At 51.9% G+C, this 15,990-nt stretch overlaps 1 protein-coding gene across 1 annotated transcript; it reads left to right on the plus strand.

Annotated features, from left to right (window-relative positions):
- The first annotated feature begins 8,077 nt into the window (after window positions 1-8,077).
- Window positions 8,078-13,484, plus strand: NR2E3 (nuclear receptor subfamily 2 group E member 3). The gene is made up of 8 exons (XM_055437302.2): window positions 8,078-8,171; window positions 8,703-8,829; window positions 9,019-9,122; window positions 9,214-9,462; window positions 9,570-9,745; window positions 10,590-10,836; window positions 11,076-11,181; window positions 13,352-13,484. The coding sequence occupies exons 1-8, from the start codon at window positions 8,078-8,080 to the stop codon at window positions 13,482-13,484; spliced, it is 1,236 nt and encodes a 411-aa protein (XP_055293277.2).
- Window positions 13,485-15,990: the final 2,506 nt, after the last annotated feature.

A 15,990-nucleotide genomic window follows, 5' to 3' on the forward strand; every position in this document is an offset into this window, starting at 1 on the left:
GCAAGAATACTGGAGTGGGTTGCCATTTCCTTTTCCAGGGGATGTTCCCAACCCAAGGATTGAACCCAGGTCTCCCACATTGCAGGCAGATTTTTTAGCGTCTGAACCACCAGGGAAGCCCAGCCATGTGATGTTGGGGACGTCACTAAACCTCTCTGTGAAAGGAAGATAATAATGCTAACGCCTCTCTGATAGTGTCATGAGGGTTGAGTTCACACATATGAACACACAGAACTGTGTCTGTCACACAACAATTTCTTAGGCAAATATTTATGATTATTATCATTTAAGGTCATATTTATTTCAAATTAGCTAAACTTTTTTAAAAAAACACAAGCTTTATCTTAATTATAATTATGATACATGTTCATTATTCAATATTCTTACAACACAGAAAAACATAAAGAAAATAAAACAGTAAAATTCTTCTTCCAAGAAACCTGCCGACTTTGGACAGTTCCTGACTCGGCAGGACATCACACCGGAGATAAAGTTACATGCCTGGCGGCCTGGGACTCTTCCCAGATCTCTGTCATGGGAAGTGCTTCCTGCATCTGTGATAACATATCTGTGGTCTGTCTCCAGGAAATAACACTGCTGAGGCCAGTGTTTCTCCACCGAGGATGAGTCTGCCCCTCATGGGGGACATTCAGAAGTGTCTGGAGACACTTTTGGTTATCGCCGTTGGAAAGAAGGGGATGCCACTGGCATCCAGTGGGAGGAGGTCAGGGAAGCTACTAAACTCGCACAACGCACAGAACAGCCCCACGATGAATTATCTGGCTCAAGATGTCAGTCGTGCCCAGGGGGAGAAACCTTGCTTTCAGGTTGTTTCATTTCTAGGAGATAATAAATACTGTAACCCAGAGGGTCAGTCAGCTAGAAAACAATGGTAATGATGCACCTATTGATGAACTTTTAAATACTTCCATACTGGTTTTCAAGGAGACAGATTTTCTTTTTGGGGGCTCCAAAATCACTGTAGACAGTGACCAAAGCTGAAGCTTCAATTCTTCGGCCACTTGCTGCAAAGAGCCGACTCATTAGAAAAGACCCTGATACTGGAAAAGATTGAAGGCAGGAGAAGGGGACAACAGAGGATGAGATGGTTGGATGACATCTTCGGCTGAAGGGACATAAGTTTGAGCAAACTCTGGGAGATAGTGAAAGGCAGGGAAGCCTAACGTGCTGCAGTCCATGGAGTCGCAAAGAGTCGGACGTGACTTAACGACAGAACAACTGGTTTTCAAAGAGCTCCCAGCCCTCATGCCACACCCTGCTCAACCCCTCTCTGATCACCAGAGGTTCCCAGGGTCCAGCACTAAAGGGAAGACACCAGGCCCAGCAAGAGGAGGGCGCACGTCCAGGACCAGGCCTCCGCCTCTGCAGTACAGCTGTTGTGATTAAGCCAAGGCCCAGCCTGAGCAGCTGCTAGATTTTGGCCTTGCCCTTGGGTAACAGGAGAGAAGAGCCCAGACCATGAGAAGCTTTGCATTCTCACGCATAGAAACACTGAACCATTTCTTCATAAATATTTCCTGTGATGATGAAGAGAATTGATTATGTTGATTTCAGATTAGCTCTTTTTGAAAAAAAAAAAACCAGCAACTTAAAAGAACTCTGTTTTATACTGATCATCTGGTAACACATGTTTACTATTAAACATTCAAAGGAAACAAGATTTTCTGATTGTAGTGAGGATCTCTGCTGATCATAGCTCTGCTGGAGGATGGAGAAGCCCACCTCTCTCAGCACCAGGAAAAAAGAGAGTTTAAGGGACTTCCCTGGCAGTCCAGTGGTTAGCACTCCACGCTTCCACTGCAGGGGGCACGAGTTCGATCCCTGGTCAGGGATCCCACATGCTCTGCTGTGCGGCAAAAACATTTTTACAAAGTTTTTTTTTTTTTTAAAGAGATCAAAAAAGATGTCGTTCATGTCAGACACCACTAGAAAAGTGATGTCTCCCCACCTTATTCCCCACTTTCCCTACCCCCTCAATGTGCAGCAGCAGATCAGATGTGTCCTACATAACCTGTCTTTCATCTGCCCATCCTTGGATAGGGCCAGGAGCCTCTTCTGTTCTGCTTGGACCTTTGAAACAATTCTAGGAGAGAGACTTCAGCAGCCAAGAGCTGGGAAACTGCCCAAGGAATATGTGATTATTTCTAAATGTTATCTTGAAAAGGAAATAAAGAGGCTTTGTTGAGAAACTTTCCTGCTGGTGTTGGCCCCTCAGAGTCCTGACCCTTCTACTCACTGCTCTAGAAAAAGAAACCATTAATTAACTCAGGCCCTGCAGAGGAGAAAGAGTCCCATGATCTTTGGCCAGACACTCCTCAGAGACACAGGAAATCAAACTGTGCATGCTGTTGTACAGCTGGATTGAGGTTGGAAGAGTGTGGGCATATTTCTCTGGAAATGTGCTTGGGACGAATGGCTGCCCAGCGTTCCACCGCAAGGACAGAGCATACTTGATCTAGCCAGTTGTCTACAGCTGGGTATTTTACTAAAATCGCTGCAGAGAACAGCCGTATAATTAAATCTTTGTGACTTTTCCAGAGGATGACTTCCTAGAAGTGGAATTGCTGGGTCCTGGGCTCCGGAGCCCATACACTCATCACTAGCTATCCTTTTTCTGAGATAGTGAAGATTCTTAGATGAGCAAACAAAGAGAGAATTTTAAAGAAATCCCCAAAGACATGTTCCCAAATGCTGTGAACGAGGTTTGCAGCAAATGAGAAGCCCATGGCAGCAACAGGCTGAATAGGAGCCAAGCCATCCAGCCCAGGCAACCTGATTGATCAGCAGCTGATTCATCCCAGGGACCACTGCTTCCTCCCAATGGCAGAGCCCAGGTCATCTCTCAGGCCTGGGACCTGGTCACACCAGGTAGGAGGACCCTAGACAGGCTCCCGGCAGGGGCTTTACCTGCTAGGGTCTTCACCGTCCAGAGGGAAGTCAGTTCTGCAGCCTTCACCATGTACCCGTCTCCCTGCTAACCCTAGCCCCCCCAGCCCCCACCGCCACCCCGTCCCAGACTCTTCCAGGGAGTCAGAAGGAAGTTGCTGACCTGTCCCCTGGGGGAATAATTGTATTAGTGATAAGGTGGCCTCTGGCGGCTTCGTCAGCAGATTCAAGGCTTTGGGCTGAGTAATCCTTTGGTGTCTGCCCCAGCAGCTGGTGGTCACAGATCGGGGAGAAACCTCCCTCTCCCCCAGCCCTGCTGGACTGTTGTCTTTTTCCCCCAGCACAGTCGTACCTCTGGCTGGGCCTGAGGGCCAGGGTGAAACAGGAGCTCGGCTGGGATCAAAATGACACCAAGAGCCGATATAATAAAATCAAAACAAACTGCAAGAACAAGCAGGTCAAACACTGCCGGTACTGCCGGCGTCTTCTATTCATTTATTTTTTATTCTATACCCACTCTAGAATACCAAGAAAAGAAGGACAAGCTAAAAATAAGCTTCTGTCTATTAAGTGCCTTGTGATCCACATGCCCAGCTGACCTGATGCTCTGAACCTGGCCCCTGGAGTCTCCCACTGACCGAGGAGAAAAAATGCACCCGGCATGAGGTCCAATATTAAGGACAATATCTGGCCCTGGAGGTGCCTCTGGAAAGAGAGGAGTCAGGGCAAACTTCCTGGAGGAAGTGAGCCCTGAACAGGCCTTGAAAGACAGGAGCGATTGGGCAGATGGAGCAGAGGGGGCAGGACAATTCTGATGGAGAAGAGCAGAGAAGACTCACCGGGGGAAAGAAGTCCCCTCCTTCTCTGCTTCCCACCTCAGCTCTCCCCGTGACAGCCCCTCCCCGAGGCCTTCAACTCCTGCTTGAGGTCCTTCCCACACTTGCTGGGAGGAAACTGAGGAACCCAGCTACAGAGCAGTCCTGGTGTCCACCTCCTCCCAGCATCTGCCTCCCTGCTGGGGGCTTCAAGAAAAACCCTGTACCTGCCCAGACTGTCACCGTCTTTACTCTCAGCTGGGCCTCGGAGTCCCTGGCTGAGTCCCTTTCCTAAGCCAGGGGCTTCAGACCCCATGTCTCTAAGGCATTCCCCCCAAACTCTGCTCTCACCCAGCTCCCTTCCACCTGCCTCCTCCCTCTCACGCTGGACTGTGCCAGCCCCTGCTGTGTCACCTCCTCTAATGCCACCACAACCCCCCTTGGCTCTAGCCTACCCAGTCTAGAGATAATGAGACTGAGGCTTAGAGGCAGAATCCCTTGCCAAACTCACACAGCCAGGAAGATGTGAAACCAGGATCTGAGAGGAGGGATGCTGACTGGGAGACTTCCTGAAGCCCTGGGTTCTCCGATTCCTTCCAGGCGGCCTCTCTCCAGGTCAGAGCCATCCCTCTAGGTATGCCCTGCACCCCCAGGCTTGCTCAGGGATTGAATATTTGATTTATACCCCATCTTCAGCTTCACCCACTCCCCGTGGCTCTTTCTCCTCTGTATCTCTCATTATAAAAAACCTCCTGGATTTGAAGATGGAGGAAGGGCCGTGAGCCAAGGAACACTGGTGGCCACGGTAAATAAAATAGAAATGCATTCTCTTCCGAGGCATCCAGGAGCATCAAAGTCCTGCCAACATCTTCGTGTCTGACTCGTTGCGACCCCATAGACTATACAGGCCATGGAATTCTCCAGGCCAGAATACTGAAGTGGGTAGCCTTTCCCTTCTCCAGTGGATCTTCCCGACCCAGCAATCGAACCGGGATCTCCTGCATTGCAGGTGGATTCTTTACCAAATGAGCTATTAGGGAAGACCTTCGTTTTAGCCCAAGGAGACCTGTTTCAGGCTTCTGACCTTCTAGAACTTACAGATATTTATCCTAAGCTCCTAGTGTGGTCATTTGTTACAGGAGCAATATGAATCTAATACAGATGTATGTTCTACCAGATTTCGTCCCTCTGAGCTAAATTAAAACCTTTCAATACAATCAGTGAGCAGTGAAGGTATTTTGTGTTGAACTCTTACCTTAAATAGAAGAAAATTAGAGTCCGTTTGAAGAGGTTGTGCCCCATTAGCTGGTACAGGGAGTTTCACATTGCCTAAATGTAAATATTGTTTTCATCTTGAGGCCTTGGAGGAGTTAAGATAGGGAAAGTAAATCATTATTAAAATTAAGATCACACATTATAAAGGAAAAAAAAGGAACTCCTGTTCTCAAATATTTTTCTTTTGATATCTCCCTAGACAAGGGAAAAAACCCTTTGCTCAGTGTGGCCCTTCCTGCAAACCGTTGGCCCGTCTCCTTCTCCTCTCAGCCCAGTGCTGTTTCCAGTCCTCCCCAACACTACCAACTCTTCCCAGGGCCGTCTGCTGTCCCCTCCTTCAGAACGACTCTCGCCACAGCGCCACTGGCCGCTGCTGCTAGAGCCCAGCGGAGGGACTGCTCAGAGTCTTCTTGGCGAGCACCAAGGTGCAAAGTGGGAGTGTGGGGGTAAGACACAAGTCTGAAGCCCTGTCTTCATCCCCAGTCTCCTCCACCACTCCATAGCTGTGCGGCCCAAAGGGAATTGCCTGACCTCGCTGAGCCTCAGCTTCCTGATCTGTGAGTTGAGAACAATGATGATAACTCCTTAATAGGGAAGCTGTGAGGCTTGGCAGCATTTGTGTAAGCACTCTTCTTAATGACTTCCTCTCCCTTATAACTGAGGATACAAACGACCTCCTAAGACATGTGACCTGGTGGACGCCCCCATCCTTGAATCCTCCCCTGCCCTTGTTCCCATGACCCGTGCTGTCCCGATTTCCCCTCTTAGCTCCTCTGCCAGCGGATCCTCCTTGGCCCAGCCTTCCAGGATTAGGGGCCCTCAGTCCAGCCTCAGGCACTTTCCTCCAGCACGGGGTGCTCCAGGTCCCTCGATCCTGAGGTTTCAGGGACCGTATCCATGCAGACAAGCTGGGAATGGGTTGGTTGTGGTTTGTGGAGTTGGTCTCCACACCAGAACTCTGGGGGAATCCATAGGTGAAAGTCCGGGGCAGAGACCAGGCAGGAGTCTGGTGTGAAATGGCCGTGGAAGCCTTGACTGTGTGTGAGGTCACCCGAGGGGAGAGTGGGAAGGTCTGCTGGGGTACAGGAGATGCAGACAAGTTCAGAGGGACAGAAGATGGTAAAGCCATGTTCCAGAAGAAGTGGAAGAGAGAAGACCTTTGGTAAGATGGGACTGATCAATCGGGTTCAAGGAGATGCCCTAGGCTTTGGGGGTTCGGTGAAGCAGGAGACCTTGCAGAGGAGGGTCCTGAGGGACTGCCTGTTGGGGAGGGGTGGACACAAGGACAGAGGCAGAGGAGCCCAGGTCAGGGGCCTCAGCCCAGTGGCCTCGATCTTCTGAGGCCCCAGAAAGCGGATTACCCTGCAAAGCCCCTCGAGCTGACTTTCCAAATCCCCAATAGTGCTTCCCTGTCACAGGGAGGGTTAACCCCACTTACATAAGGGCTCTGCACCACCCGCTCTGTCCCCTTAACTCTGTGATCCTCCCAGAAGCTTCGCACTGTCCCCGTCCCCTTCAGGCTCTAAGGCTAGGCCAACCCCTGCCCCAGATGCACCCAGAGGTGAGCCCAGCTCTGCTGAGGATGCGTGTCTCACCCAGACCAACAGGAGGCTTTCTGCTCTGGCCTGGGCATGGGGTGGGGTGGGGGCAGAGGAGCAGGAGAGGAAAGGCTATTTGCTGAGGACTGCTCTAGGATCTCAACAACCCTGAGAAGCAATAATAATAACAGGCCCATCATTTATTGCTGTTCTTGTTTAGTCCCTAAGTCGTGTGTGACTCTCTGAGACTCCATGGACTACAGATCATCAGACTCCTCTGTCTATGGGATTTCCCAGGCAAGAATACTGGAGTGGATAGCCATTTCTTTCTCCAAGGGGGTGTTCCTGACCCAGGGATTGCATCCGCATCTCCTGCATTGGCAGGATTCTTTACCGCTAGGCCACCATGGAAGCCCCCATCATTTGTTATGCTCCTACTAAGAACCAAGCCCCAGAACACTTGGAGAATCACCTTAACTAGCTTCCCCAGCTGCTCTGTGAGGCAGGTACTCTTGTCACCCCTTTTTCCGGGAGACTGAAGCACAGGCAGGTTAAATCATTGCTCAGGGAGGCGTGGCTGGCTGTGAGGGAGCAGGGATTTGAACCTGGATCTGTCTTGGCTGTCTCCACCCTCCCTCCAGGGTCCATCCCCCACCTCAGAACCAGCCCTGGTCTCGAGCTGGGAAGACTGAGTCTGGGGAAGCAGAGGCACCAGCTGACCGGGGACTGTGAGGGCAAGTCAGGGTAGGCAAGTGCAGGGGCTGTGTCCTCGCCCCCTCCAGTCTTGCAGGAGACCCTCCACATTGGGTCCAGTGCCCATTGCCTGCAGGCTGGCCTCAGACCCTACATCTAACCCATTTCCACCTGTGATGGGAGTTGCCTCTGTAGGGGCATCCGGGGGCTGCTAGCCCTCCAGGGGTGCCCAGACCCTCAAAACTTGGGCCCTAAGCAGTCTCTTATCAAGGGAGTAGGTGAGAAGCACTGGGGCAAAAAGCTGAACTTACTCAGGACCAGCAGTGAGCGCCTGTGTGTGGAGCCACACACACCTGTCCCCAGACCCACTTGTCCTGGCGTAAGTGGAGTCCACACCTCCCTTAACAATTCGAACAGTTTGAGAGCACGGAGCACAAGGAACCCAGAGACACTGGGCAGCCTGGGAGCTGGTGCGGGGGCAGCAGGACTGCCCGGCTCCCAGGGCACCTTGGTAATGCTGCAGGTGTGGCCGGTTGATCCCCTGTGGAGACAGTAAAGATTAAGAGGATCATAAGCTGCGTCCAGCACTGCCCTGGGAGAAATCTCCCCGAGCCAGAGCTGCTGCTGTGAGGGGCAGCTGGGGCAGCTCCTGAGTTTAGACAGAGGTGGCAGGAGGCAGGAACACAGAGAGGAGAGGCAGGGGGAGAGAAAGAGACAGAGGGAGAAGGAGAGATAGAAGGGAGACAGTTTCAGAGAGGGAGGCAGGGGGTCCAGCTCAGAAATCCTGAGGCTTCCCTTAGGCAGGCAGAGGCTGCCCTGGGACCTGCCAGGAACAGGCAGACAGCGCCCATGAGCTCCAACGTGGCTGCAGCGGTGCCGGCGGCCGTGTCCACCTCCAGGAAGGAGTCTCCAGGCGGGTGGGGCCTGGGGGAAGAGCCAACAGGTATGGTTTTTCTCGAGGCAGATGTAGACCCTTGGGGAGTGGAGTGTGGGTCACAGGTTTGCAGGGACCATGATAGGAGCCAGAGCAACTCAGGCCAAGCCCCCAGGGCTACAGGCAAGTGTAAGGGAATCTGCCGGGAAACCCAGAATCCTAGAAACGTGGGGGCTAGAGAGGATAGCTGATCAGATGGGAGAAGAAAGGAAAGAGGAGGGCCCTCAAAGGTCGGGAGCAGAGGTCCCTAGTGGCACTGTCAAGAAGGCTCTTGTGCATGATGGAGCCTGAGCCCACCTGCAGAGAGAGGGACCGGGAAGGGGAGCAGAGAGTGTCACTTGTTGAGAACTGGCCATGGAGAAGCGGGGAGGGGGTGTGACAAGGGACACGTTTGCCAGCTGGGGGAGACACGGGTGTGTCTGAATGCGGGTGGACAGGGACCTGAGGACGGTGAGGGAGGAGGATGGAGGGGCCCTGAGGAGGAGGGAGCGGCGTGCAACCGGCCCAGTGCAGCCCCACCCAACCCAGGGCTGCCCGCAGGCCTGGGCCCCTCGCTCCAGTGCCGTGTGTGCGGGGACAGCAGCAGCGGGAAGCACTACGGCATCTACGCCTGCAACGGCTGCAGCGGCTTCTTCAAGAGGAGCGTGAGGCGAAGGCTCATCTACAGGTGGGAGAGGGGTACCCCCCCCAAAGGAGTCCCCTGCATTTAGAGGAGCCCCGCCGGCCCCTGAGTGTTCCTGGGAGGGAGGGAGTGGAGGATGCTCAGGGGAGAAGGGGCTGCAGCCAGAGTGTCTGAAACCCATAGCCCAGGGCCCGGGCAGGACCCTGACTCCCTGGGGCTCCCCTCCACCCGCAGGTGCCAGGTTGGGGCAGGGATGTGCCCGGTGGACAAGGCCCACCGCAACCAGTGCCAGGCCTGCCGGCTGAAGAAGTGCTTGCAGGCGGGCATGAACCAGGACGGTGAGTCAAGAACCCCATCCCGGAGAGGCGTGGCAGAAGAGACAGGGGGTGCATGACCCGTGGGCTGTCCTGACCCTTCCCACCTCCCCAGCCGTGCAGAATGAGCGCCAGCCGCGGAGCACCGCCCAGGTCCGAATGGACAGCGTGGAGTCAGAAACTGAGCCCCGGCTGGAGCCCCTGGCAACCCCCCCAGCCCTGGCAGGGCCCAGCTCTCGGGGGCCCACACCTGTGTCTGCAGCCAGAGCCCTGGGACCCCGGGCCCTCACACCTCCGGGGCACCACCACTTCATGGCCAGCCTGATAACAGCCGAAACCTGCACAAAGCTGGAGCCCGAGGATGGTAAGTGGGCTGATGGCCGAGCTCCAGCTCTCACACCTAGGTCCCTGAAAAAAGCCACTTCTGCCTGCCTCAGAGCAGGGGCTGAGGCACAACCTCTCCTCCAACAGCCGACGAGAATATCGACGTCACTGGCAATGATCCCGAGTTCTCCTCATCCCCCTACTCCTCCTCCTCCCCCTGTGCCCTGGACAGCATCCATGAGACGTCGGCTCGTCTGCTCTTCATGGCCGTCAAGTGGGCCAAGAACCTGCCGGTGTTCTCCAACCTGCCCTTCCGGGACCAGGTATACTCATCAGGGGGCTCGCAAGTCAGCCGGGCTGGGGGCACACACCTCCTTGTACAGGTGATGATTGGCGGGGCACGCAGCTTGGGGATGGTGAAGGCTGGAGACACCGTGCCTCAGAGTCAGCGATGGTCATGGGCACATATCTCTGGGATGTGGCAGTTGCGGTCATCACCTAGGGGACACTGATGGCCAGGGACACACAGGGACCAGACATTAGAAGGCGATGTCTATGCCCCTTTGGGTCTTGTTTCCTCCTAGACAAACCCTCCGGCCTTACAGATGCTCTCTCTCTGCGTCACAGGGTGGTCTGCACACTGTGAACAGCATCAGTGGGCAAATCTGGGCTCCCTTGGAACACAAATGCCCCTGACTTCTGGGTTTGAGTTTCAACCGAGCCTCTTCATTCCTCTGGGCTTCTCATGAGCAAGGCGACCTGTCAGGACACCCAGGAGGAGAGGCACGCTGAGCACGGCAGTCCTTAGCTGGTGCTTTGGATGAAGCAGCTCAGAAGCGACTGAGTCTGCTGAGTATGGCCAACTTGGGGTGCTGTTGGGGAGTGTCCCTGAGCTGCCCTGCTTCTCACGGCTCCAGGATTTGCCTGTGCTCCACCTCTACCTTTCAATGGAGCCCACAGAGTGTCTTAGAGTTGAGGCATCTGGGTACCAAGTCCCAGAGCTCCGAGCCCCTGGCTGATGTCAAGCAAAGGTCAGAATGTTCTGGGTACCTGGGACCAGCCTTTCCTGTCCTAAGACAGCTGAGAACGTGGCAGAGGTTCCAGACTGAGCCAGAGGAGCTGTGTATCAGCCATCACACTTGCCCTCACCCCCTTCTCTGGGCACAGGTGATCCTGTTGGAAGAGGCATGGAGTGAACTCTTCCTCCTTGGAGCCATCCAGTGGTCTCTGCCTCTGGACAATTGCCCACTGCTGGCCCTGCCCGAGGCCTCTGCTGGCGGCAGCTCTCAGGGCCGGCTAGTGCTGGCTAGTGCGGAGACTCGAATTCTGCAGGAAACCATCTCGCGGTTCCGGGCACTGGCGGTGGACCCCACGGAGTTCGCCTGCATGAAGGCCCTGGTCCTCTTCAAACCAGGTCTTTGTCCAAGTCTTAGAGGAGAGTGAGTGGGGATAAAGGCAGGGAATTTTGGTGACTTTCTTCTGCCTCTCACTTTCCCTCCACCGCCCCTCACAGACCTCAGTGTGTGTAGACTTCTTCCCTGCAAGCAGGAGGGGAGGGCTGCACGGCTGGGCTCCCCACTCCTGAGGCCCTGGCTGATGGTGAGGTGGGTGGCGGGCCTGGGAGGAAAACTCACAGCTGCTGCTTCTCTCTAGAAACACGCGGCCTGAAGGATCCTGAGCACGTGGAGGCCTTGCAGGACCAGTCTCAGGTGATGCTCAGCCAGCACAGCAAGGCCCATCACCCCAGCCAGCCTGTGAGGTGACCTGAGCACCTGCCTACCTGCCCATCTGTCCCTTCAGCCCTCAACCACCCTGCCCACATTTTTGACACTGTCTTAGGGCTGCACTCATTAGATGGGACAGGATCTCAGTGCAACAAGGATGTGGCTGACACCTACTGTGTGCCAGGCACAGCACCAAGCCCAGGAGTAGGAACCAAAAAGCATAAAGCAAGCCCACTGCTTCCAGGGGATGCCCGGCGCAGTGGCCACGCTGAAGTTGAGGACCAGTCTAGCGGGTACTGAGGGCTGCATGAATATGAAGGAGAAAGAGACCCACAGGGAGGCAGGGTGCAAAGCACTGCCGAGAGGGATTTGTGGAGGCAGGGCTGGTGTCGAGGAAGGAGAAGGTCTACAAGGAGAGAAATTTTCATCTACAAAGGGAGAGTATTACGTGTTAGGCACTCAGTCGTGTCCGACTCTTTGTGACCCCATGGACTGTAGCCCACCAGGCTTCGCTGTCCATGACTGAAGTGGGTACCTTATCCCTTCTCCAGGGGATCTTCTCAACCCAGGGATCAAATATTGGCCTCCTGCATTGCAGACAGATTCTTTACCGTCTAAGCCACCAGGGAAGCCCACAAAGTAAGAGGGAGAGAAGCAAATAAACATATGTTCTTAGGTCAAGAGACCAGTTTGGAAGGCAAAACTGATAACCTCCAATGAGAAGGTAGGGGTCTAAGCCAGAACGGCTCTCTGGCACCAGCCTGCTCAGGAGTTTGGAGGGCAGCCAGAGGCCAAATCTGGTTTGGCAGGCAGAGAGGAGCCACTGCAGATCATTGAGCAGAATGTTTTCCACAGAGCTGGCTTCACGCAGAGGCGTGGTGGTGAGTACAGAGCATCCAGCAGGGAGGAAGGCAGGCCCTGCCGTCATCCAGGGAGTCCTTGAAGGTCTGTTTGTGGGACTGGAAAGGCAGTGACAGATGCAGGAGCCTCCGGGAGTGGGGATGGCTCAGACCTGGTATTTGAGTGGATAAGGAACGAGGGAAGAGGAGCTCTTTGAGGAAAGAGGTAGGAGACGGAAAAAGGAAAGCTGGGAGGAAGAGTTTTCAGGGAACATGACAAGATCTGTTGCGGGTGCAGATAGTGATGCACTAGCATAAGCCGCAGGCATGGACCCTAGCCCGGCCCTGGCTGTGTTTGAAGAACAATGGTTACTGGCTGGGACTGGGGCTGCGGGGGTGGTGGGGCAAGAGGCAGTGCTCTGGGACTGTCCCGCTCGCCCCAGCACCAGCAGAAGCATGATGGGGGTTATACGACGGCTCAGTGCCACCCGCTTGGCTCTCACAAGAGAAACAAAGTCTTTGGTACCACAAAGCAGTTTCAGTAGGTCACTGGGACGTGGGGAAGGCTTCCCGTAGACCTCGGAGGTAGAAGCTGAACCTGGAGCTGTCCCCCTTGGATGTGGCCTCCTGACCCTGGGCAATGACCCCGACTGTTAGACCTCCCACCCAAGGAAGTTCAGCATAATGCCCTCTTCTGCCTCTCGGGACCTCACTATCTAGCTTCTCTACGCTCGGAACCCTTGCCTTGGCAAATGGTTCTCATTTAAAAACTACAAAGACTTTTTTCCTGGATGAGTATATCAAGCCACAGAAATTTTCGATTTCAGAATATTTTCACTAATGGTTACTCTTATCATCCTAGGTGGCTTACAGAGAATTTATATCCTTTTTTTCTCTCCACGCCATGTGGCTTGTGGGGATCTTAGTTCCCTAACCATGGATCAAACCCAGGCCCCAGGAGTGAACGTACTGAGTCCTAATCACTGGACCACCAGGGAATTCCCAGGAATTTATTTTCTTATTCAAATATATGTGGTATTAATGATCATGTAATTATAATAATTATATGATTATTAATAATATATTCACATACTATTAATGTAAATAACTTCTTTATAATATTTACACATAATAAACAATATTTATTCACTATTTTCATCACACTCCTTAACTAAACACTGGAGGAAGGCCACAGTGGGTCCGGGGTAGGTGAATGGGGGCCCTTCCTCAAAATTCCTCCTTACTTGCACTGGGCACCTCTCATCTCTTCTCTCCATTCCCTCTGCCTCTCCTGGAACGGCGCTGTGCCCAGGACTCAGGCTCTGAAGCTGATAATCACACTGATGGTGTCCTCTTTCCTGTCCAGGTTTGGGAAATTGCTCCTGCTCCTCCCGTCTTTGAGGTTTATCACTTCTGAACGTGTTGAGCTCCTCTTTTTCCGCAAGACCATAGGGAATACTCCAATGGAGAAGCTCCTTTGTGACATGTTCAAAAACTAGTGGAAGTAGAAATAAAATGAGTGCAACCACTTTGGGAAACAATCTACTGAAGCTAAAAATCTGGCTACCCTTTGATTCGGCAATTGCACTCACGGGTATGTGTACCTGTCAGAAATGTCCACCAAAAGAATGTTTGAAGCAGCTTTTTTCATAATAGCCTCAAACAGTACAATGACAGTAGGATGGACTAATAAATTGTGGTATATACATATTCAGTCGTGTCTGACTGTTTGCGACCCCATGAACTGTAGCCCACCAGGCTCATCTGTCCATGGAATTCTCCAGGCAAGAATACTGGAGTGGGTAGCCATCCCCTTCTCCAGGGGATCTTCCTGACCCAGGGATTAAACCCACATCTCCTGCATTGCAGGCAAATTCTTTACCATCTGTGCCACCAGGGAAGCCTTATAAAACAGCAATAAAAAGGAATGAACCATAAATATTGTGTGACAACATGGATCTATCTCAGACACAAACAAAACCATCCAGGCACCAGTTCTGATTATATAAAGTTTAAGAACAGGCAAAACTAAGCAATGGTTGTAGAAGTTAGAATAGAGGTTACCTCTGGGTGGGGGGTGGGGTTGACTGGGAAAGGGCCCAAGGTATGCTAAAAATGTTCTTCATTTTGATCAGGGTGGTGGTTTTGCAAACTTATTCACTCATTAAAAATTAATTGCACCATGCACTTAAGATTTGTGCACTTTATTGTTAGACCTAAAAAAAAAGTGAAAAAGCAAAAACAGGGAAATAAATGTGGCCAAGGTTCTCCCTTTGAGGACACGGATGGTGTGAGCACAGGGTTGAGTTCCATCTGGTTGCCACTCCGAGTCAGAGTCCAGGTGCCATGAATTCAAATCCAGAGGAAAATCTCCCGGAGGATTCAGCAATCCAGCTTCTCTCCAGATGGCATCCCAGTACCCCACAGCTTCTCCCCATCTTTCTCTTCCCCATCTTTCATCACCTCCCTGAAAATAAAGGTGAGCACCATGCAACTTAACATAGCAGCCACAGGCACTCTTTGTAGAGGGGAATCTCCATCACTTCTTAATTCCTTATGGAAAGATGAAGTTCAGACAAACCTCTTCCTTTTCAAAGGCAGATCCAGAAGACCTAGGAAAAAGTACTTTTTAAAATGTTAATACATATAAGGCACTAGATACACCAAGACAGTGAAATGAGCACTGAATGTGTATTGTTATTTAACTCTCAAATTAATCTGGCAGAGGGATCAACTATCCCCATTTATAAGTGAAAATTAAGAGAGGACCCAAAACTTGGTGTGACTCTACTTAACTCTGGCACTGCCTTCTCCCAATTCCCCTCTGCCCCTGGAATCAGGTGAACAATTCTGTTCATTTCCTATCTTCAAAGAAGAAATGTTTAAAGCCCAGAAGAGAAAAAGGCCCTGTGAGGAGTCCTGGTATTTCCCTGCCCTTTGGCCTGTGTATGCATTCTCCTCGTTTTTCAGAGTTCTGTTGCCTTGATGTAGGAAGGATGGTTCAGAACACTCTGCCCTGGAAACGATGGCTAGATTGATGCCCAGAGACAACAGGGTAGGGCAAATAATGCCCAGTTTAATCCCTTCCCACTTAAGCACTCAAACTACTCGAGACTCTTGAACTTCTAGAAGCATCAGACTTGCCTCACTTATTTGGGTCATTTAATGTTGATAATGCCATGATACTAGCCAATTCCCTATCCGAAGTTTTATCCATAAGGTTTAAAGGCCCCACGTATAGAAAGCCTGAGTAAAGGCATATTAGCAAGAAGCATGGTTGAAGTATGATCAAACAGGCCCTGAACATTATTCTGCAGTCTTGCTTTTGGGAACGCAAAACTGCAAAGGCTGAAATTCACATGCTAGTGTCTGGGATGTGTGAGCACACCAATTCCACATTGGGAGAGAGGCTGGGATCTACAGGAAGAAATCTTAGAGAATTAGAGGAGGTCAGTTAAGTTCAGTTCAGTCGCTCAGTCATGTCAGACTCTTTGCAACCCCATGGAATGCAGCACTCCAGGCTTCCCTGTCCATCACCAACTCCCGGAGCTTACTCAAACTCATGTCCATCGAGTCAGTGATACCACCCAACCATCTCATTCTCTGTCGTCCCCTTCTTCTCCTGCCTTCAATCTTTCCCAGCATCAGGGTCTTTTCTAATGAGTCAGTTCTTCACATCAGGTAACCAAAGTATTGGAGTTTCAGCTTCAGCATCAGTTCTCCCGATGAATATTCAGGACTGATTTCCTTTAGGATGGACTGGTTGGAGCTCTTTGCTGTCCAAGGGACTCTCAAGAGTCTTCTCCAACACCACAGTTCAAAAGCATCAATTCTTTGGCGCTCAGCTTTCTTCATAGTCCAACTCTCACATCCATATATGACTACTGGACTAGACGGACCTTTGTTGGCAAAGTAATGTCTCTGCTTTTTAATATGCTGTCTAGGTTGGTCATAGCTTTTCTTCCCAGGAGCAAGTGTCTTCCAATTTCATGGCTGCAATCACCA

This window comes from Moschus berezovskii, chromosome 9 (assembly GCF_049115385.1).
Source record: "Moschus berezovskii isolate FMDL1 chromosome 9, NW_MosBer_1.0, whole genome shotgun sequence".
In the NCBI taxonomy this organism is placed as follows: Eukaryota; Metazoa; Chordata; class Mammalia; order Artiodactyla; family Moschidae; genus Moschus; species Moschus berezovskii.